Source organism: Centruroides sculpturatus, unplaced genomic scaffold, assembly GCF_000671375.1.
Source record: "Centruroides sculpturatus isolate CEXI.00-Female unplaced genomic scaffold, Cexi_2.0 scaffold1936, whole genome shotgun sequence".
Classification (NCBI taxonomy): Eukaryota; Metazoa; Arthropoda; class Arachnida; order Scorpiones; family Buthidae; genus Centruroides; species Centruroides sculpturatus.
This window is the reverse complement of record NW_019386030.1, coordinates 21,871-46,759: the sequence shown is the minus strand read 5'-3', so window position 1 is coordinate 46,759 and position 24,889 is coordinate 21,871. Positions and strand designations below refer to the sequence as shown.

The 24,889-nt window shown below is 31.6% G+C and overlaps 1 protein-coding gene across 2 annotated transcripts in view; it reads right to left on the bottom strand.

The window, feature by feature from the left end:
• LOC111613208 (crossover junction endonuclease MUS81-like) overlaps positions 1-24,889 on the bottom strand; it is a 41,438-nt gene continuing 16,549 nt past the window's right edge. Inside the window, exons 6-18 of one of the 2 annotated variants that reach the window (XM_023354557.1) lie at positions 23,976-24,064; positions 22,482-22,649; positions 16,928-17,001; positions 16,734-16,821; positions 15,643-15,725; positions 15,451-15,568; positions 9,868-10,093; positions 9,630-9,746; positions 6,017-6,112; positions 3,462-3,569; positions 647-750; positions 504-578; positions 1-443 (exon numbers count right to left, since the gene is read on the bottom strand). In XM_023354557.1, the coding sequence (XP_023210325.1) occupies positions 314-443; positions 504-578; positions 647-750; positions 3,462-3,569; positions 6,017-6,112; positions 9,630-9,746; positions 9,868-10,093; positions 15,451-15,568; positions 15,643-15,725; positions 16,734-16,821; positions 16,928-17,001; positions 22,482-22,649; positions 23,976-24,064 (1,476 nt within the window). In that variant the 3' untranslated portion in view covers positions 1-313. Of the gene's footprint in view, positions 444-503; positions 579-646; positions 753-3,461; positions 3,570-6,016; positions 6,113-9,629; positions 9,747-9,867; positions 10,094-15,450; positions 15,569-15,642; positions 15,726-16,733; positions 16,822-16,927; positions 17,002-22,481; positions 22,650-23,975; positions 24,065-24,889 lie in introns of those variants that run through there. The other variant, XM_023354558.1, reaches the window with a different exon arrangement.

The following is a 24,889-nucleotide window of genomic DNA, read 5'->3' as shown; positions in this document are numbered from 1 at the left end:
TTGGATGTGTATCTTGCATTTAATCAATTGAGTGGACTGTAACAGTTCTAAATTAGCATCTCTAACTGGCTGCAAATGCCACTGTTTTCCATAGAACAGTTCTACATTTTCACCACCACCAAAACCCAAGTAGAATCAGACCTCTATAATGAGAATGGTTACAATGAAGAAAGATGGCATTTCTGCTGTAACATACATTATTTTCTTTTCGAGGTCAGTTTAAGAATTAGCCAAGGAGACTTACAATAAAGACTTGTTGATACTTCAGCAAATCTTTGTTTTCCAATGTCCATTTTTCTTTCTCATCTGATAACTATTGCTCCTGAGACGAAGAAGGATTATCTTTCTTGTTTTCTTCTATTTGAGGAGCCAACCAAGAGAAACGGGGACAGAGATCACCGTAGAGCTGGAAGACGATTTGGCTGATCTTGGGTCCGATTTTTCTGCCAGGCCAAAAATAGATGAGAACAGAAACTGGAAGTTGAGGGAAAATCGACACTTACCTACGACTGCGGCCGTAGATGATTTCCGACAGAAGTCTCTCTCCTTCAGACGTCTTTTGGTATGCTTCTATCAATCTGTGGATAGGACATTAGGAAAAGACTTCAACAAAAGTAGACAAAAAGAAGTAGAGACTCATGCTTACCGGTTTGGCGTGGGATACATCTGGACCAGGGCATAGGCTTTGTCGGGTGAGATGCCACCTATCTGTATGAGGTGTTTGGCGAACATCTCTTTCAGTACCAATTGCTGCAAAAACACCCAAAACAATTTATCATCTTTTCACTACTCTTACAAACAATGCACACGTGTGGCACAGCAGCAAGAAGTGAAACTGCTAATGCTTTCGTATAGTTGCATAACAAACAATACACAAGTTATAATTTAAGGATATTGCCTTAAAACAGAGACAGAAAATGACAGAATGCTAATCATTTGAGTGAAATTTTCCATATTAAATTATGTTATTCAAATTGTCTTTTTTTGTTTCCATTGATAGGGGCCCTATAAAAGCTTCTACATTGAAAGAGCACATAGTTGTAATTTAACTGTTAGTTTGTATTACTAACAAGCAGGCCACATTTGTGATGTTTAGCAGAAAACACAAGTACTAATCAATGTAAAAGTATCGTTTGTGTTAAGTTAATGTAGACTGCTTTTGCTGTGAACACATGCTAGAATTTTCTTTTGATCATCACCCCTTACTAATTTGATTAGATTACGTGAGGGATATGTCTTCAAATAAACTATAAAATGGACAATGGTTGCAATGACAACAAAGTCTACAGATGGGCTAAGGGGTTTCAATACATTGGGGGTGCAAACACCCTTTTTGTTCAGGTTGTCCCTTTCCTAATCCCCAAGGAGGCCCCAAATTTCATTACTGACAAACAATAGGCTATTATGCAAATATAAAAGAAACTAGTGAACGATATTTGTCCATTGTCCTGTGAAGCTAAGTTTACAGTATGTAGTTATTTGTTTGGCATATGTCGATCACATTCCTCAGTTTTGAGACCAAGTTAGCCAGAGTGTGACCAGAGTCACTTCAGAGTGCCAATTTAATGTCAAATCATAGAGTTTGAAGCTTCTTGTATAATGTAAGATGCACTTTTTATAGTCTATAGGCACTGCCAGGTAGCCTAAATGTAAAGTAACAAGTCATCAGTTCTTCCACAATTCTGTTGTACTTTAATAGATAAGAATGTGGATCGTAATTGATGTCTGACTTAAAATGTTACTGCATAGGTAGTTATTTTCTTACATTCTCTTCTTGAGCATAACACTTCGGGACTTTTACAAAAACATCTCAATGTCTAGTATTTACTTGGTTTGTTGGTTGGAATTGGGGTTTTTTGTAGCACAAGGGTCTAGGTAGGCCAAAAAGTGCCAAGTCTTTAGCACATACAACAGAACAAATATATACAGTATTGATGCCATTGTAGATTGAATTTGTCCATTATTGTCTAATATATTCTGTAGAGCTTGGTCATCTGAAGATGTATGTTGTTACTTGGTTTGTCTAATTTGTTATATAATGTAAAGATGAATTTGAAAAGGAAGCAACAGAGATAAAATTTGGAACAAATGGGGCATGTTAATTCCAATATAATTGTTAAAGAAGTGCCTAAGATAGAGACCAAGGACCTACACCATCTTGTTATGAAAGTGTCGAAGCCGAAAAATGGCAAATTAAATCTGGGGGCCATGGAATGTATAGTATTGTTAATTATTGTGCTATGAAAGAAGCACTTATATAGTAATATTTCGTTTTGTATTTTAATAACTTTTTTTTTTGTAATTTTATTTTATGCATGTAAAAACATTATTCTGAGAAGGAGTCTGTGGAACAAAAATGGTCCACAGACTCCTCAGACAATCTAAGTTATTGAAAATGGGGATTTAAGCATGCGAGTAAAATTCCAGTGTAGAGGGCATTCTACATTTTCTGGTAAGCAAGACATGTGACATACGTGTTTCTTCAGACAAAAAATACTGCTGTGCAGTTACATTGAAACAAAGAGCAAAAATATTTCAAAGAAGGTCGAAATATTTTTGTTCTTCGTTTCATAGTTGAATCTCTATTTGGAGTTTGTTACTATGGTAGCATTTGGCTATTGGGGAGTTGTCCTGGGCTATTTTTGCAAGTGTCTGTTTTAATAGGTTAAGCCCACACCAAAATTTAATGATTTTGAATAGTCCAGTCATTGTTTAACACAGCGGTTCCCAAAGTGTTTGCCACAGTGCCCTAAGGCACCGCAGCTTCCTCACAGGGGCTCCACGAAATGTTATAAAATTTTTATAATTTTACTTAATTTAAAAAATATTGGCTACTTTGCAAATTGTACTTATTAGAATTTGACATAGGGTGCCTTGGGAAAATCTGGATTTAGCAAGGGTGCTGAAAATCAAAAAGTTTGGGAACCACTGGTCTAACATCTCAGTATCAGAAACTGAAAATTATAATATTTGGAAAATTGGCATTTAAAAATGCATAAATGTTTTCTAAATTTTTATCACAATCTTATTTAAAACTTTAAAAGAAAGCATGCAATCCCAACTTTAAAAGTTGGGATTGCATGCATTCCAGTGTGCCACATTTTACTATATTTATGCAACCAATGCCGAGGAGAGATGCCAGGTCATAACCTAGCAACTCTCCTGGGATTAGTTGGCTCTCAGCCAAATGACTTGCAAGGATCCATAAATTATTAAGCCATTCTATAGAAACCAATACACGAGCGGATTGATACAAAAGAATTGATAATGATTGCCGGATTGTTTTTCAAAACAACAAACTCAAATGCATTTAAATTTTTTAAATTGATTAACTATGCCTTAGGGGAATTTTTCTTTCTTTGATCAAAAAATGAAATTTTTCTTATGAACAAACACCAAAGCTGACTTCCCACCTCGATTATTTTGGATGATTGACCATAATGGGCAGATCCAAAACTTACCTTTTTTTTGACAGCAGACGAGTTAAATTCTTTGAAAGTCAAGAAACGGTTGGAATCTTTTGCTGAATTAATGTACTCTTCTCTATCACAGCACGTCAATTCTTTCTCCTATAATTGGTAAATTCCTATTGAATTTTCAATTAAACAATGGGTTTTTTAAATACATGCAAGTAAAGAACATTTGGTTAACAGAAATAATTAAAGACTAATTAACTAATTTTTTTGTGAGAAGTTTCCTAAATTTCCATTATAGAAATACGGAAGTGTAGCTAGGGCCATCCCAAGAGTTTAGGCACCCTCCCCTTTTACTAATAGATGTCCTATGTACAGTGCTAGAGCCATTACCTCTAGAGCCACTGCTCACCTATGTGCAGTGGCTCTAGAGGTATAAATGTCTAATTAAAATAATTGATAAATATTTCCTTTTAACTAAGGCTACACTAGGCAGTAGCCTAGTGGAGTTACAGCTTGGACTAGCCATGGGTGTAGTGGAGGATATAAGATGGCACACAACATATGTTTTTTATCATTTATTTCAAATAACCAAACCAACACTTTTAATTTTTATGAGTAAATGCTCATATTCTAGTACCAAGTTTAAATGTTACTTAGATGCAAATGTATGATCGAGCATATTTGGCAATGAGAGTTCTCTGTCACCTATGAGCATTCACAATAGAAATTGCATCATTCAACTCGATATTTCAAAGATCATCTCGGAACATTGCCCAATCTTGCTTGACTTCCTCCTTGTTTTTCATTAGAAGGTATGCAATCTTTGCACCGCAACAGATACCTTTGGCTCATTGGTGGCAGAGTGGATAAAACAGCTGAACACCGTAGTTGGCTGTGGAGGATTCATAACTTGCAATAGACTGACTGAAGTTTTCTGGATTTTCTTCATGTTAGTAACATCTAAATAGAGGCCATTTTCCCACAAAAAAAGACCTCCCGGAAGGCATCCCCTCAGCAGATCGCCCACATTTTGCATTGCCCTATACAAATGTGAGAGCTCAGATTTTATTATTGATTATAACTTTTTTATTAATTAAAAGAAAATTAACATTTAAATTTTATATTAACGCAAGAAAATTATACTAAAAATTTTTTCCCAACAATTAATAAAAGATGGAAGGATATGATGTGTTTTCCACCACATTCACTTCCTTCAAAGGGCGACACATCTTCAGAATGTGTCATCTGTAACTTTCACCTAAATTCATCTATTGGCCATGACCTATAACATTTCCAAAAAAGGACAAGAGGAAACACAAAAAAACCCCCCCAATAAAAGGGAGGGATGGAGGACGATCAATGTCATTGTCGCCAGAAGTTCATCTCGCTGAGTTGCCCCTCGTTTGGATATCTCCTGGATTCTCCTCCGTCTAGAGTAAACACCTTGAATAAGTGATTCCTTTAGACTGACTCCTTCAGAAAAAAGAACTCTTAAAAATAACTTCTTGAAAAGAATGCTTGAAAAAAGTGACTTCATCTAACCGCGAGCTCCATAAATCCAGTATTGAAGGTATCTATACAACTTATCTAGATGTAAGCTCTCTCTCAATGTAGAATGAGAATTTGTTAAATTGTAGACGCAACCTTTACTTTAAATATTAATCTTTGTATAATTAGCTAAATAAACGGATAATTGTTATTGTTTAATTTGGGTTTGGTGCACTTCCTTAAATGCATTGTCTCTTTCTCTCGTGTCTCCTCCATTCAGATCCAACTGCCTTCTATATGTAACCGCTTGCGCGAGAATGAGATCGCTATCATGATCGTATGTCGATTCCGACATACTGGTGTCATCTTGATGTGGTGCAGACCCTCCGGTCACACAAATAAAACTTAAAACCAAGTCAGCTGTATAGAACTTCATCATTTGTAATGTGGTCAGGTTAAGAGATTTGAAGAATTTTACATTGATGGAACATGTTTACTTATTTCACTATTCACTTTGTGTGTTTCCATGTTTCTTTAGCATAGTTCCATTGGTAGGATAATGGCATGACAGTAATTTAATAGACAATATGATGAAAATTTATGTCAATGTAAATTGGTTGCATTCATTGCAATACAGAAGATCTTTTCAGGTCAAAATTCTTCTGATGCGAAACGGAAAACGCTGTTTGTCGTCCCAAACCAAAAAACAGTAAATAAGCTATATTAAGCTTAATAATCTAGAATTTGGTTCCACACAATACATAAGCATCACTCAAAGGATTAAATTATGTATTTTGACCCAATCATTGCCACACTTCCAAGCACACACCACGGTAATGGAATTTACTCATAATTCCATTACTTAACCAAATTCCCCAATATTCAATTGCTTATTTAAACTTCACACAAAAAAGTTATAACTTTTAAGATTATTTCATTAAAAAAAGTTTAATAATTATAATTAAATCAATTTAATTTTGAGAGTAGAGACAAATTTTATAATAAAAAAAATTCTGGCAACATTCTATCTTTCATACAAAAGAAATTGTTTGTTTTGAAGACGATCTGTGTTCTGAAAATAATGAGAGTTAAATTTAAGAAACAATACCTACATTGTAGAAACATTGCAAATATCGCGTCATGGTCGTCAGGTAGTCGACTGTAGATTTGGCATTTTTAGTCTTTGTTATTAAGAATCCATCCACCACCTGAAAAAAAATTCAAATTTTTTTGGTTTTGTTACATTAAATGGAAGAGCAATTGGAAACTTTCTGGGAGAATTTTACACCTGAAATTCGAAAAGCTGTAGATTACATTTTAATTATGAAAGGACTGATTTGTTAGATTTTTACATTAGAATTTTGAATGATGGTTCGGTCCGCAAGTAGAAACAAACACAATACTAAATATTAATGGAAAATGCGGAAAACAAATTTCTTCGGATACCGAGCAATTTGAAAATGTGCAGTGTAGAAGCAGAGTTAAAAGTACCATATGTCAATATGTGCTAATGGGATGTCCAAGAATGTTGGCAAAACTCCATAAAAAGTTAAAGCAAAAAATGGAAGTAATATTGAAATGAAATGTGGTTTGCATTACGTGTATGTTGGCATTGTGGCTTTTGTCGATGATGGGAAAATTAGTTCCAAAAATTGCCAATAGGTGGCATTGATATACAAAAGATGACAACTAATAGACCCGCAAACTACAATGAAAATGACTCAATGCAATTTCTGGTTGTGGGGTTACTTAAATTTCCAAGTGTTTTGATCGGGTCCTTCTGTATTGTTGGAATTGAAAAATGCCATTCACTACGAGACATCTATCCAACTGGACCTGCCACATGTTGCAGTTGCAGGTAAAGTTACTTAGCTAAATTGTGTTATTCCTTTGGTGGAGGCAGTGTTGAACATTTACTTGTCTAATAAACACGTTGACAGTCATTTTCATTATAGTTTGTAGTCTATTGTTGTCTTTTGTATGTCAATGTCCCCTTTTGGTGATTTTTGAAAAATTTTTCCTGTCTACAAAACCACCTGTACTGACATTACTTACCATGCAAACTCCATTTCATTCTGATAATTCTCCCAATTTTATGAATGTTTAAAAGTTTTTACAAACTTTTTGCCCACCCTGTACTTTCTTTCTACAGTACATCTGTCATGAAATATACTGTTACATCATATACTTATGTTGTTTAGGCAACATTTGTAAAAAATTACACTTGTCTTAACGGAATACTTTATATGCTAACATATCTCCAGCTTTAGAGTTGTGGGCATTTTTTTACATTTTGGAGAAGAGACAATTGCTCCATTTGGTAATTTCACATATAAATAATTCTGGAAAATTTGGTATGGTATCAACCTGTTTTAAAATTCCTACTGATATTTATTCAAAACGTTTATATTTTGGATTTGAAAAATATAAGTAACTACAACTTTGGTAAATTGAATTTTGAGAGGAAAAAAAAAAAAATCATCAGACTTGCATGTAATGACTAGAAGTAGACAGACATGTAAAATACATTTAAAGCTGAGATTATTATTATTTTACAATTTTGGGTTAAATATGTGAATTGGCACTTCTAACAATCGTCATGCTTAAACTCTAGCCAGTTGCTGCAAACATTTCAACTAAAACTTATAACTGGTGTACGTTTTTTAACATTGAAATTGTGAGAATCCAGAATAATTGAATTTTATTAAGAATTTGTTAAAATATAAATTGATGCCAAATTTAACACATTTCTGTTAAATTCGTGGGAAGGGAAGTGAAACTTCCTTTGGGAGAGATGTTATCACACATCTCTGAGGAACATCTGTCTATTTGCATCAGAAATAATATCCCATCAGATGTTATGAATACTAAAACCCAATTGGAGAGGAATTTGGAATAAAAGGGAAAGAAATTGTAATCTCAGGGCAGCTGACAATAATCCAGTAACTACCATAGAGGAAGGCAGCAGTTGAGAGAGGAATGAACACTGCCACATGAAAGTATGGATGCCATAAAGAGTATATAGTCTCACTCTGGCTTTCCATCATCCATCTCTGTATCAGAGGTATTATTATATATATTATTGTAAACTCTCTCTCTCTCAATAGGCATGCTATTTATAGGTATATTTAGTAGATATGATAATTACAAAACAAAATAAACTATGTCTATTAAATTCTACTTATTGTTTGCTAATCCATTTGTCTGTTCTTTTGTTAAACGAATACCAATCAAACATACCTGCGACTCTCCCCACTAAATGACTATTAGCCCTCCTGAAATGCCATCCAGTGACCCAGTGAGCAGGTCCTAGCATCCCAATGGATTTATGAAAGGGTTTACAAGTCTAATCTTGAACCCTGTATTATCACAAAATTAATATAATCAGTATAAATTAACATACTTCATTGATGCTGATGACAGAGTGTAAACAAAGGCATATTGTAGTGTTCTATCACATATGTAACAAGTAATACTTTTGTAAACAATTATTATATTTTGGATGTTGACCTTAGCTTGAAAGTTTTATTGACAGAGCTGATGTACAATAGAGTTATTAATAACATAATTTGAAAAAGTTTAAAGTTAAGCAACTTTAAACTTTTTCAAATTGCTTGTAGCATAGCCTATTGACAGTATATTGAGTGTCTGAGAGCCAACTCGTGCCACAGGTCAATCTAAATTTTTGGCAAAAAAAAAATCTTGCATTCATTTATACTGGCATATGTGCAAAGCTGGCCCGAGAGTTTTTGGCTCCCTTCCCATTTTACTACTAGACGCCTCATGTATTTAATAGCTTACACACCTATGTGTGATGATCTGAATGTATACATAACATGTATAATTAAAACAACAGATATTTTCCTTTCACTGATGCTGGTTGTGGCATCCCTAAATTTCTGCACTCTAGGCAACTGCCTATTTTTAGCTTGGGCCATCCCTGTATATACACATCATTATCTAATAAACTATCATTGCATTTTCATGTGTTTCAAATAAATTTTTATCATGGTTCTATAGATGAATAACCAGCATAAGATTGGTGCTGTAACATTGTCATTTTCAGGTACGAAAATGAATAAAAGATTGCAACAACAAATTAATAAAGATGAAAACAAAATTTAAGTTCACAATTTAATATCACTAAATTAAAATTAAAAGTGTTTTATGACAGATTTTGGTATTTTTGAAACAGCAAACACAAATTGCTAAAAGATTATAAAGTGTAAACTCTCTTTGAGAAAAAGAATCAAATAGAAATATTGTCCAGTGAATTTAACCAGGTGTAATTATAAATATTTACCATATTTTCACACAAATGAGAGGCAGCTCCTATATGTAAAATCACTAGTTTTGCTTCACACATCTTGCTTCACTTATATAGCATGCTCTGATCCATGCCAGCTTGTTTTGGCATTGCACTGTTGTCTCAATGTAAATTAAATGTAAAGAAAGGTATTGATAAAATAACTATCGGTGACATAAATGTGATAATTAGAAGTAAAAAACTGCTTTTGAAACAGTTTTTTTCAAGACTAACAAGGTTATTTTAGGTATAATGTATTGCCATTTATACTGTGTGCCGTAAACGTAAGTATAAACATGTGCCATTACTTCAGAGATAATACAGTACATACATTTTTCAAACTATAGTTTAGATTATGCTTCTATTATTAAAACTGAAATTATTGTAATTAATAAATTGAAGTTTTCAACCAAACAAACCTGACAATTAACAATCGCTTGTTTTAAAGAGGCATCAGGCAGACCAAAGTACTGATTGGTTCCGTACTCTTCCACGAGATATATAGGATGTTTAATGCCAGTCTCTTTTATGCGAAACTAAAGAAAAAAAAAAAAAAAATATTTATAGAATCAACAATGGCAAGAATTTTAACAATTTCTTGTAATATATTCATATAAAAAAATTGCTTCAACGAGTGTTAAATGTTTAAATGTTTACTTTTTGCTCGCGAAATCGTCCATCCTTTATACTTCTTGCCAGATCATCCATTCTTTTCCTTTCTACTAAATAATCCAAAACTAATTCTTCTTCATAATTCTCCTTTACCAAATTACGTTTCCTGGCAATCCATAAGAAATCTCCCACATATAATTTACGCACTTCATGCATTACTCCCATTTTGGCTAGTTCTTTAAGAACTGCAATTCTGTGATCGTTAGATGAACTGAAAAATTATTAAAATTGGAATAAATATTAGAAGAAAAAATAAAAAATTAAATTTTAAAAAACAATTAAGTTTTTCTTTATTTGAAATTCATATTACATATGATGAAAAATGTGTCATTCAACAAATGGAATGACCAGTTCTTGTTTGTTAAATATTTCCATTTTTCATGTTCATATGTGGCAACATTCACTTTAAATATAACAATTGCATGCATATTTTCCTGTCAAAAGTTCTTTAAATTTTTTTTTAAAGCACTAAAATGAGTAAATAACTAATTTAAAATTACATTATAAAAAAGTATTTTAAAATTTACTTCAAACAAGGGTAATCTAGCAGAATGTATTATTTGAATATAAATAATCTTAACCAAAGAATCAGCAGTTTCAGATTCACAAAGATTTAATTCTTTGAAGATGAACAAAAACATTTGAATCTAAGTATACAGGACTAAAAATTAGTCACCCCTAACAGAAAAGACAGTAGGTAATTACTGGTTGCCAGGACAGAATTGTCAAGAGATAAATAGCACAGATGTGGTCTTTGAGGTCATTTCTGTCTCGTGAAGTGGCAAAAAGCAACATGAATGTCAAACTGGGTCTGCAATATGGCAGACTAGATAGTATGACAGACATTCCCAAGTGGCAAGAGGGAGTCATCACATCTACTGACATAAAATAAACGAAGTCGCCCAATTTGTTGATGCGTAAAAGCATACCATCCAGCAGGTCTAGAAATGGCATAGTAGTTCACAGTTGACTGAAAATCATCTGAATGTGCAACGAGGTCTGAATGTCACTAATTATTAGGTATATTCTGACAGGATGACTAATCTTTTTATCCAGTGTGCTTGTTTGGATGTGCAATTATTTACTATAATATATATAAGGCTCTCTAGTACGTAATACTTTCTCAGTAGCATGGTACAGTACATTAATATGAGTTACATACATTCCAAGTACAAGCAAAAACTGAATTTGGCAGACAAAACATCCAGTCCTGGAACAGCAATAGAATTATTAACATACTTTTATCTTGATGAAGATTCTTCCATGGACAACTGACAAAAATTTCCTACCCTTCTTATTCTCAAAAACTTCTTTCAAAACAACCTAAAGCTATTGGCTTTTTTTCAGTAACATATCACACAACGAACAGTTATCGATATAGGCTTTATTAATGGAAGAAATGCATTTCGGGTCTTAATGACATCTCTTCAGTCCTTTTCTTTTAAAATAATATAAACTGCTATTACCTGTAGATGGGTAAAAATTACAAAGTGGGTTATGTTTAAAAACTTCCAAAAAATATAAGACAAATTTTAAAAAATAAAACTGATAATTAGAAGTAAAGTGAATATTTAATGCTACAACACACAGTCACAACCATTGACTTCAGACCACCCTTAAATCCGTGCCAATAGCTTTAGGTTTTTTTGAAATAATCCACAGAAACCAGTAACGGAATGATCGATTAAAAACTTCTTTGTTAAATGAGCAGTAAAATAATCATATATGTCCCAGAGATTTCATATTTATGTTTGATTCTATCATTTCATAGAATTTCTGTCCTTAAACTGGTCAAATGAAATTTTACAGTTCCTTTTTTAGACTCCTCTTGACATTTTTTCACATCAAACATTGATAGAGTGACAAGTCTTTCTCCCTTACATAAAGCAAGGAAGCATTAAGATCAGAGACTTTTGAAGGAATGAATAACAGAAGCAGAATGAATCAAAATGAGTTACACATCGGGGAAAAATTAGCAAACTTCCTGCTTGATGAGTGTAGATAGTGTAATTGATAATATCTGCTTAGTTCATAGCAATTGTGGTAGTTACAGTTTTAGACACCACTCCATGCAAGATTACTTTAAATTATTCAATCATTAATTTCTAATTATTAAATTTAGTACAGAATTGTAATTAACACTTCTATAAATAGATAATGCCAAATTATGTTAATTGGTTATCCCATAAAAATATCTTATATTTTTGGTAATTTCTTCGGTTATTTTGAATATTGGTTTTTCTATTATATATATATAATTTTATTTTGTAAAATATATATATATTTTACAAAATAAAATTATTGGGTATTGTAAAATATACAATAATTTAGGCCATGTTTCTCAACCCAGTGATCTACAGTCCTTCATGGTGTGGGGGTGTTAGAAGTCTGTGACACTTGAAACAGAGAACCACTAGTTTTTAAGTATCTGTTAAAAAAATTAAGTGGAAAAAGTCTTTGGTTCTGAGTACATCTGCTAAACTATGTTATACTGTACTTACTTGTTAGATATAAATTTATGTGTATAAAATTCTACTCACCCAACACAAACTTCACAATTATCTACAATTAAAACGACATCAAAAGTGCCAGGGTAAAGAACCATCTCTTTATTTTTATAATTGTTGGAGCAAGACTGGTCAACATCAAGCAAATTTACTTAAAGTAATACAAATCCCGTTAATAAATTTTAATACCAAATGAAATATTTTGAAAGTAGTATTTATACTTACAACATACATTACCTGAAATGTCTCCATACTGATTGCAATCGCTTTTGTGAAGATAAGCATAAACATCTTCCCCTAACATTAATCTAATTAAAACAGAATGCAGAAACAACAGAAGAAAAAGTTTTAATTACATAGAATAACTTTTATACAAAATATTAATATTTCATATAAAACTTCATCTAATTGAAAGTTTTGTAGAAGTTTATATCATAACACATACATTGTACAGTAAAAATAAACAGTACTTTTAATTTCTTATTACTACAATCATCATCACATTCCTTTTCCCTCTCACAGGAGGGTTGAGCTTTGATGTGCTCATCCTCCAAATTATCCATTTTGAGCCATCTACACACTTAACTCTTTTAAATCTTTCCTAACTGCTAATTCCCAACTTTTATTTGGCCTACCAATACTTCTTTTAGTTCCTATGTCCATAACTCATTGAACTAACTCATCCTCTACTCTTCTAACCATATGCCCAAACCATCTATGTCTAATTTCCAATTTTCCACAAGCTTCTCTCTAGTGCTCATACTCCTAAACTATATACACTTATATGCACTCCAAATCCTATTCTCCATTATATGCTTGTTCCTAATCCTATCAGCTAACATAAACCTGAACATCCTCATATCTGCTACTGCACATTTTTTACCAAGATTTCTTCTCATAATTTCCTTAACAATTGACAAGGAATCTCAGTGTTTGCTATGACGATGACATCAGAAATGCACAAAATTGTTATCAAAGGAGGTTCTGGAGAATTAGTTAATAAAATAATAATAAAAATTACATTATAAAAAAGTATTTTAAAATTTACTTCAAACAAGGGTAATCTAGCAGAATGTATTATTTGAATATAAATAATCTTAACCAAAGAATCAGCAGTTTCAGATTCACAAAGATTTAATTCTTTGAAGATGAACAAAAACATTTGAATCTAAGTATACAGGACTAAAAATTAGTCACCCCTAACAGAAAAGACAGTAGGTAATTACTGGTTGCCAGGACAGAATTGTCAAGAGATAAATAGCACAGATGTGGTCTTTGAGGTCATTTCTGTCTCGTGAAGTGGCAAAAAGCAACATGAATGTCAAACTGGGTCTGCAATATGGCAGACTAGATAGTATGACAGACATTCCCAAGTGGCAAGAGGGAGTCATCACACCTACTGACATAAAATAAACGAAGTCGCCCAATTTGTTGATGCGTAAAAGCATACCATCCAGCAGGTCTAGAAATGGCATAGTAGTTCACAGTTGACTGAAAATCATCTGAATGTGCAACGAGGTCTGAATGTCACTAATTATTAGGTATATTCTGACAGGATGACTAATCTTTTTATCCAGTGTGCTTGTTTGGATGTGCAATTATTTACTATAATATATATAAGGCTCTCTAGTACGTAATACTTTCTCAGTAGCATGGTACAGTACATTAATATGAGTTACATACATTCCAAGTACAAGCAAAAACTGAATTTGGCAGACAAAACATCCAGTCCTGGAACAGCAATAGAATTATTAACATACTTTTATCTTGATGAAGATTCTTCCATGGACAACTGACAAAAATTTCCTACCCTTCTTATTCTCAAAAACTTCTTTCAAAACAACCTAAAGCTATTGGCTTTTTTTCAGTAACATATCACACAACGAACAGTTATCGATATAGGCTTTATTAATGGAAGAAATGCATTTCGGGTCTTAATGACATCTCTTCAGTCCTTTTCTTTTAAAATAATATAAACTGCTATTACCTGTAGATGGGTAAAAATTACAAAGTGGGTTATGTTTAAAAACTTCCAAAAAATATAAGACAAATTTTAAAAAATAAAACTGATAATTAGAAGTAAAGTGAATATTTAATGCTACAACACACAGTCACAACCATTGACTTCAGACCACCCTTAAATCCGTGCCAATAGCTTTAGGTTTTTTTGAAATAATCCACAGAAACCAGTAACGGAATGATCGATTAAAAACTTCTTTGTTAAATGAGCAGTAAAATAATCATATATGTCCCAGAGATTTCATATTTATGTTTGATTCTATCATTTCATAGAATTTCTGTCCTTAAACTGGTCAAATGAAATTTTACAGTTCCTTTTTTAGACTCCTCTTGACATTTTTTCACATCAAACATTGATAGAGTGACAAGTCTTTCTCCCTTACATAAAGCAAGGAAGCATTAAGATCAGAGACTTTTGAAGGAATGAATAACAGAAGCAGAATGAATCAAAATGAGTTACACATCGGGGAAAAATTAGCAAACTTCCTGCTTGATGAGTGTAGATAGTGTAATTGATAATATCTGCTTAGTTCATAGCAATTGTGGTAGTTACAGTTTTAGACACCACTCCATGCAAGATTACTTTAAATTATTCAATCATTAATTTCTAATTATTAAATTTAGTACAGAATTGTAATTAACACTTCTATAAATAGATAATGCCAAATTATGTTAATTGGTTATCCCATAAAAATATCTTATATTTTTGGTAATTTCTTCGGTTATTTTGAATATTGGTTTTTCTATTATATATATATAATTTTATTTTGTAAAATATATATATATTTTACAAAATAAAATTATTGGGTATTGTAAAATATACAATAATTTAGGCCATGTTTCTCAACCCAGTGATCTACAGTCCTTCATGGTGTGGGGGTGTTAGAAGTCTGTGACACTTGAAACAGAGAACCACTAGTTTTTAAGTATCTGTTAAAAAAATTAAGTGGAAAAAGTCTTTGGTTCTGAGTACATCTGCTAAACTATGTTATACTGTACTTACTTGTTAGATATAAATTTATGTGTATAAAATTCTACTCACCCAACACAAACTTCACAATTATCTACAATTAAAACGACATCAAAAGTGCCAGGGTAAAGAACCATCTCTTTATTTTTATAATTGTTGGAGCAAGACTGGTCAACATCAAGCAAATTTACTTAAAGTAATACAAATCCCGTTAATAAATTTTAATACCAAATGAAATATTTTGAAAGTAGTATTTATACTTACAACATACATTACCTGAAATGTCTCCATACTGATTGCAATCGCTTTTGTGAAGATAAGCATAAACATCTTCCCCTAACATTAATCTAATTAAAACAGAATGCAGAAACAACAGAAGAAAAAGTTTTAATTACATAGAATAACTTTTATACAAAATATTAATATTTCATATAAAACTTCATCTAATTGAAAGTTTTGTAGAAGTTTATATCATAACACATACATTGTACAGTAAAAATAAACAGTACTTTTAATTTCTTATTACTACAATCATCATCACATTCCTTTTCCCTCTCACAGGAGGGTTGAGCTTTGATGTGCTCATCCTCCAAATTATCCATTTTGAGCCATCTACACACTTAACTCTTTTAAATCTTTCCTAACTGCTAATTCCCAACTTTTATTTGGCCTACCAATACTTCTTTTAGTTCCTATGTCCATAACTCATTGAACTAACTCATCCTCTACTCTTCTAACCATATGCCCAAACCATCTATGTCTAATTTCCAATTTTCCACAAGCTTCTCTCTAGTGCTCATACTCCTAAACTATATACACTTATATGCACTCCAAATCCTATTCTCCATTATATGCTTGTTCCTAATCCTATCAGCTAACATAAACCTGAACATCCTCATATCTGCTACTGCACATTTTTTACCAAGATTTCTTCTCATAATTTCCTTAACAATTGACAAGGAATCTCAGTGTTTGCTATGACGATGACATCAGAAATGCACAAAATTGTTATCAAAGGAGGTTCTGGAGAATTAGTTAATAAAATAATAATAAAAAAAAAAAACTGTATTTCAGATACTGGCTTTTCTATTATATATAACATAAATTAATTTACTTTTCATAGAATTAATTATCCAAATACAGCAAAAAAAAAAAACTGGAACTTACCACAAGAATTTCAAATCACAGAATAAATTTAGAAATTAAATAAGATTAAACTTTCTACTACTTTTGTTTAAAAATTTTAAAATATATTGGAAAATAGCTGAGTGGTACCATCTGAGTAAAAAAGTGGCTTATACTGTTATAGCATTACATTTTCTTTTACCAAAATATCATTTTGTTCCCTTTCTTACCTAGTTTCATCAATTTTATGTCTCATGCCAGATTGAATCAAATCTTTTCTGTTGCACTTGATCAAATAGCCAATAAAACCTGATAAATCTATAAAAGAAAATATTAAATACTTAAAATATTTGATAATTAATCAAAATTAAATCATCAATAATTACTTAATAGTAATTAGTTAAAAGATAAACAGTAAAAATACCATCTTTTATCTGTAGTGCTTTTCTACAATCATCAGTTTCTTTACCATTAATATCGATAAATTTGTATTTCAACCTAAAAATGTTTGAATTTATTAGTTTATATTAAACAAATTCTTAGTTATTTCTACTTGAAAAATTCATTTGAAATGCAATAAAATTTTTTCATAACCACTAATAGAAGAAAATGAAGATTACAAAAGAGATTGCATGTACTTCATTTTGCTTTTAATATATATACAGAATAAATATAGATATAGATAAAATAATGTTATATTGCCTTTATAGGCATTTTTATGCATGAAATACAGCTAAACAGGTAAAAACAAAAGGTTTTGTTTTGGCATTAAGAATGTATTTCATATTATTTCTTATGGAAAAATTTGTTTCAGTTTTAGAAAAATCAATTCTCAAATAACTTTTAGGAATGAATTAAGTTCAAAACCCAAGGTTTGACTGTATCATTTTGCTGCAAACTTGTAAAAAGCTATAAAGATTATCATGATTGAAATCATAAATATAAGAACACTTTTTACTGGCTAATAAATTCTACTGCAGAAATGTTTAGCAATTGGATCCTCCAATGCCCATGTACTGTACAGATGCTTCTCATTTTTTAATGAAAACAAAGTTTGCAACAGTCAAACACTGTTTTAAAAAAATCTGTAATCGTTGCTTTGAATGCTCAAGACTTATCCTCTTGTGCAGAATGTGCTTTGTACATTTGTGTAACAAAAGGAGTTGCAAACATGATGACAATGAAAAAAAAAAAGCCAGATCAGAAAGTAAACATACAAACATATGCTGTGTCAGGAATAGAAGGCCAAAGCATTTCGGCCTGCAAGAACACACTGCTGATACTTCCAAAGTGAAATAAAACAGAAAAAGCAGACAGACATTAAAGCAATTGTGCAAACTATACAATACCATCTTTACAACATGGCTTTAAATGCTTACCTTTGATGTAAGAATTCATTACTGATGAATAAAATGCAGACACACTAGCTTATCTGGACATGAGGATGAAAGCATTGGCATGAGGAACTCTCATGTTTTGGAATTAATCCAAATTTAACCTGCATGAATCTGATAGCAAATCTTATGTTAGATATAGAAAAGGCAAGACATATAATAGGAATTGTTTGATGCTGAAAGCTAAGTTTCCTGTACTTCAAACGGTTTGGGATTCATATCCAGTGATGACAAACTATACTTTATAAATGAGTCTGTAAATGCAAATGCTACAAAAACATCTGCCAAGTTAATTCTATCAATCAAGGAACAATTTTTGTGTCGAAAATGCTGCATGTTTTGGGACAATTCCGTACCATGTCACTATAACAAGATAGTAAATAAAGTAAAATATGTCTGACAATAACTTAGTTAAAACTGGTGATTCTTAAATAGGAACAGTGGTGATATTCAGCGGGTTTTCATAGATTCGGCCTAACCCGTTGTTAACATTTTGAAAGTTTTCTGAACCTTGTTAAACACATGAACATTTCTCAGTGGTTTTGTTTCTTTTAAAAAATATATTAAAATATACGTATTATACTACGTAACACTACTAAATTAGAGTCTTATACCCCATTCACCTTGGTGCAACCTCCCTCGACTGTTTCAATCTTGACTGAAACGAGGTTTAATGGCGATCGACTCAAGAGAGTTCTTGAAACTAGATCCAGTCATAAGAGAGATCCCACAATCCCATGCACTTAAGAAAATACAAGATGGCTGCGGAACATGTGTCGGGCTATCGACAGCGAAATAAAAAAGATATTGTATTCGAGAGACAATGACATCTGTCTATTATTAGATATATCACAAGAAAAACTTTTGTATTTATTTCTAACCAAAACTTCCATTTTGTTTGTTGGTGTTCGGTAACTTACCGCATAGTTATGTCAGTTTTATCATCACGTGTAATATATATCTTTTTTATTTATATGGGTATCTTAAGGTCAGTTTTTGCGCTAAAGCACCATTTGAATGAAGAAATATTGTTAAGAAAAAATTTTCTGTTAGCAAACCCTTTGTTAAATATTTTGAATATCACCACTGGATAGGAACACAGACAAAATATCAAAACCAGTTGTAAAAGTCCAATATATTTACAAAACGAACATTTTTCGTCCACTTCAAACAAACATCAGCAGGTTACACAAGACTAATGCAGAATCAAAAAATATTTCAAACTAAAGAACAAAATTCAAATTGAATTTCAAATAAGCAAAAGCAAAGTTCACATATGTGCTATGGCACAAACAAGCAAACCTTACATTTATACCTAAAACATTGCTTTAAAAACTTAAAAAAAAAAAAAAAAGCATTAAAGGAGTCTTATGGAAGTTCATATGATACCCACCAAGCAGGTAAAAGAGTCAGTCTCCATATAATTAATGGCTGTATGATTATTGATGGCTCTATATCTCCAGATGTTAACAATCTTGTGTTTTCAAAATCAAGCTGGACTTCACAATCCCTAGTGTAAATGGCTAGCACTGTTGGCCAGATGGCCAAGCGATCAAGTTAGCTGTCTATCGCTCTGGGGAATTTGGGACTGAATCTGGACAGGTTGAAATAACCCCAGAAATTTTTTGAGTAGTGTCCAAATATGTTGGGCACAGTCCCTCGCCAACCCATTGTAGGCATGGCCAAACCCACAATGGGTTTGCCAAAAAAGACTATCTTAGTGCTCATACAGCAGAAAAAAATAGAGAGGGGCTAGCACCATGCTGGGTAATTTCTTCTTAATGCTATACTGATGTTCCTTGATTTTAGCAGAAATGACTCTAGTGTAGCACAGACAATTTTGAAAGCACAAGGGCTTGGTCTACTGACTTCACAGTCCTGATTTACATATGCTACTTTGCACATCTGTTGAACACTTTCTAGTGTATATCATAGGTGATACAATTTCCATGTCAGCTCCTGTAATCTCATTATGCACAAATCTTGTTATAAATAAACAAAACAATATCTGTTTATATTGTTTGAAAGGTTATTTCTGATCTTCCTCTCCTTGATCTATTGTTTCCAGCTGTGTAAACAAGAGTTAAGAGATTTGTGAGGGGTAATTCAATAGAGGTGATTTCTGCCATACACTGAATATTTATTATAAACAATTATGCAGTCTTCTGACAACATTGATTCTTTCCAGTTTAAATTTTAAACTAGACACAAGACACATTGTTCTGTTTATAGAGTAAGAGTTTCTCCATAAATTCAATGTACTTAGATTATCTAAATAATCAAATGATGAGTAAATTAAGTATGGATGCTTTTTAAATGCTTGTATTTAACAAACTTTAATACTTTTTTATATAAAAGAATAAATCCATACTTTTTTGGGGATATAAAATAAAAACCACATTAATATCAGTAAAATTTATAAATAATATGTTTTGCAAATGGACATTAATAAAATTTCTGCATAAATAATAGTGTTTTTCTCAAATTAGGGGCCGTCCATAAATTACATAAGGGTGATTTCAGCCATTCTAGACCCCCACCCACCTGTGTAAGAAACCGTAATATTTTCTTTGATCCCCCTATCTTACCTCCTATATTCCTTTGATCCCCCTATCCCCCTCCCTATCTTACGTAATATTTTGGCATGATTTTATGGAAAGATTTTAACCAAAAATATTTTTTTAATGAAAACTCTAAAAACCTTAGGTCCAAAATATATAATTATTAATTAGTTAATTAACATGTATTATTATTTATAAAAGACATTATATGAACAAATTTAAAAATATAAAAATTTAATGAATTCGAATGAACAATTTATTTTAAGAACTTTATTTTTTAATTATTAACATTATTATTATTATTCAACATCATAATATTTATTTTTATATTAATTTTAGTTTTCCAAAATGATGAAAAAAACTTTGCTAGATTGACTAGCTAGGGCATGTGTACAAAATAAAACAACAGAGAATAGAGAGAAACCACATTCCTTTACCATATTGATTACATGTTGGCTAAGGCCAAGAAAATAAACTACATGCAGCTAAAATGTGCTAGGTGCACCTGGGGACTAAATCATAAAGCTTATAAAACTCCATATAATACAACCAATGCTACTTTATGCGGGCTCTAAGCTGTGGTCATGTAACTAGTAAAAGTTCAGTAGCAAGTAAATTACTCTCTCTTTAAAGCCAGTTTGCCATCAGAATTTCAAAGTGATGCAGAACTGTTTTTACTAAAGCCGCTCTGATACTAGCAGAGCTCCTTCCTTTGCCTCTGTATTGTAGTAAAGGTTCTAAACTACTACATCAGAACTACAAGCGTCAAGGCTCAACAACGGTCTCTACTCCTATCTATGGCTGTTCATATGCTACCACATTGCAATTACCCTATTATCTCTGATCACCATCCTGTAAATAAGGTTATTTGGTGTCATCTGCTTCCTCCATGGATAATCATGCAAACATTAATATCTACACAGATGGGACAAAAGCTTCCTTCTTGTCAGCTCCAGTATCTGTATCTTCCTCTAAACTGACATATTTTGCCAAAAATATGTTAGAAGGTACAGATACCTCCCACATACCTCTATCTATCAAGCTGAAAAAGATGCTGACTACCAAGCTGTTCAGTGGGCCACTTCACTACCAAACAAAACTCTGTCTATCAGCATTTACAGTGATTCTCAGTCTGTCTTAAAAGCTCTATTAAATCCCAATTGCAATAGCAATAAAATCGCATATATCCAGCACCATATTAAAAATCTTTTAAATAAGATAACTTTTATATTTGTTCCTGGCCATACTGGCATACTAGGAAATGAAAAAGCCAACTTTGAGGCTAAGTCAGCACTGATTTGGACTACACTCGCATCCCTCTCACGTAGCAGCTTTAAAAATTATATTCATGACAACACTGTGCAAAAGTGAAATCAGTAAAAGTAGTTGAGCAGTAAAACTGGTAGAATAACAAGACTTTATTTTCCTAGTGTTAAATGTAGGTTATCATCATTACTTAGAGATTTAACATTTGCTACCGCTCAACTACTTACTGAGCATAGTAATTTTAGAAGCTACCTGGCAATGTATAACCCGGCAGAAACTGCTTCTTGCTTTTGCTCTACAGAAAACCTAGACACCATCGACAATATGATCTATCATTGTCCAATTTATGATCAAGATAGACTTATTCTGAAATTAGAAATTTTTATGCTTGGTTTCAGGTGGCCTTGTCCACTCGATAAGCTTGTTCAGAAACCACTGTTTAATGCTTTTTACAACTATGTTCAAAAAATATGGAAGAAAAGACTATTTATAATTTCTAGTTTCACATTTTAGTTTTAACTAAAAACTAAATACTAATTTTATGTTTACTTTGTATCATGTATTTTGGTTTATGTATTTTTACATAAACCAAAAAATAAAAATAAGAATATTATGTAAGACAAGATCTATTACCCCCTACCCCAGTAAGAAATCCTTGACACCCACCCACTTCAAAATACCTTATGTAATTTATGGACAGCCTCTTACTAGATTGATTTATTTTAAATATGTTAAAGCAATAATTTTGTAATTGTACCTCAATGTTTCAGTTTTCTTGCCTTGTGTTTCTTTTCTAATATCAGTATTTACTGCCCTCAAGCTGTCTTTGACCATTTCCTCCGTATTATTATTTTGGCACTCCGTACTACTCTCAGATTCCATTAAAGAAAGTGCAAGTATTCGTCCTCCTTCAGTAAGACTATATCTGAAAATATTTTATACATTTAATCCAAATACATAAAATTACAAATAAAGATACAAACATGTGATCAAGCAAAATTCTTAGTTGTTAGTAGTAGATTTGACATAGTGATTCAGTGGCATCTGACCAACTCATCACACTGGTCACAACAGCAATTATTGCTTATTCATTTAGAGTTTCAAATATTACCCTGAGTCTGTATTTTAAAACAGTTCTCACAAACTGCTGAATGGTAGACACAAGCATGCCTAGATCAAGACACTGCCAAATCTACTCCTACCAAGTAAACTTTCCATTTGATTACCCTGTATAAAACTGCAATAATTAATACTTTAAGTAATATATTTTATACAAAATGACAAATTACAGATCTAATCATCATGTCAAAAATCTCCATAAATGATTTCAATGATCCTAGATTTGACTAGTATTACACTCTATATTTACAATTTGATAAACGCTACTTAATTAAAATTGACTTTCATATCTTCAAAAAGTAATTTAAATTATTGTTAAACATGCAACTTTATTCCTAAGTATTTACAATTACTTAAAATATTTGACTTTTAATTTAATTAAAACAAGTTTTTCTTTTTGGAATGAGAGCCACTATTTTTAAGCACAACCAATTTAGTTTTTTCAGAGGTAATTTTTAGGCATATTTATAAATTCATTTTATTTTATTATGTTTACTACAATATGATTATGATTATAAAGTATACTTTGCCATATTTAGCTGTTTTAAGTATCAAGTTAAATAATTCAAAACGCACAAAATAACTTAATCAAAGACATGTGACAAGACGTGAAGAAATTTGCACACTTTTTGCACATAATACAATGTTTTTATCCATACAATCCTTGCACTATCTGACTGCTCATTTAACTCCTCAAGCAGCATTTTTTATATAGCATTCTCCATAAGGATCCATTTCTGCATAGAAACTCATCATAACTGTAGCAGTCGATAGTCAACAATCAACTAAATACAACCAATAGATGTATTGTTTTTTTTTAATTTTCAGTTGTCGGGTTGGCCGATCAAAAAGATTATGTTTACATATAGTTAAAAAGTTATTAACTTATTATCTTAGACTAGAAATTAGATACCACAGATACTAAGTGGGTACAAAATGGATCTGACATTTAAAAGCACTTTGAAGGATAATGAAAAAATGTTTGATCAGCCAAGAGAATACCTTAAGAACAATTACATAAGCTGCTAAACTTTTATATTTAGAGCATCAATAAATAATCATATGTACTGCCTGAGTACAATCTCTACTCAGTAAACAAATTAAGCATTAATTAAAGATGAATAATTCTTACTTTGCTGGATTTCCATATTTCGTTACCAAACCTTTCCTTATCAGATTTCCCATTGCACTCCAAGCAGTGTAATGGCTACCAGGTTCTGGCTAAAAAATTTACATTTTATAAGTGTAAAAAATAAATTAAAGAACAAAATTACATTGAAATTTTATAAAAATCTATACATTTATATTTATTTAAAGATTTACCAATTTACTAAAAGCTATCAATTTACTTTATAAAAAGTTATTCTAAACAAATGTAATATTGTTGGTAATTTTAATGCAAAACAATAAAACGATTTTGTGTTAAAAAATGATGAAAGTTCTTAAAAGCAGTTTATTAAAACTGAACTGAATACTCTGCATTTCATTTAACAGTTTTTGGTTTAAAAAGTTTATAATTTCTAGCTTATGTGAAATTTATTAAACCATCTTAAGCTAAGCTCCAACTTACACTTGAACATTTGACAGTGGTCAAAAATACATTTTCCAGCAACTATGTTATTCACTACTTTTAATAAATTATTATTATTCAAAATGTGAATCTATTATATAAAAATCTAAAAAGCCTATCTAAGTTCAAATGAAAAGAAATTAATATTCTTCAATTACATATTTAATGTTCTAATAAATATATTAAGTTATATCATCATAAGATGGTGTTTTTCAACTTTTTTCTAATAGGAGCAGCTTCAACATTTTGCAGTATCTCCTACTTTTTATATACTTTAACACAAATACATGTACAATTAGTTTAATTTTGTACAGTATTTTCAATAAAATGATTAAAAAGGTATTATATAATTTATAACTTTGATTACACACAAATATACATATTTGTGTGTAATCAAAGTTACAAAGTATATAATAGAGGCATGGCCAACATACAGCCTGCGGGCTGGATCCGGCCTGTCTAATGAATTTATGCGG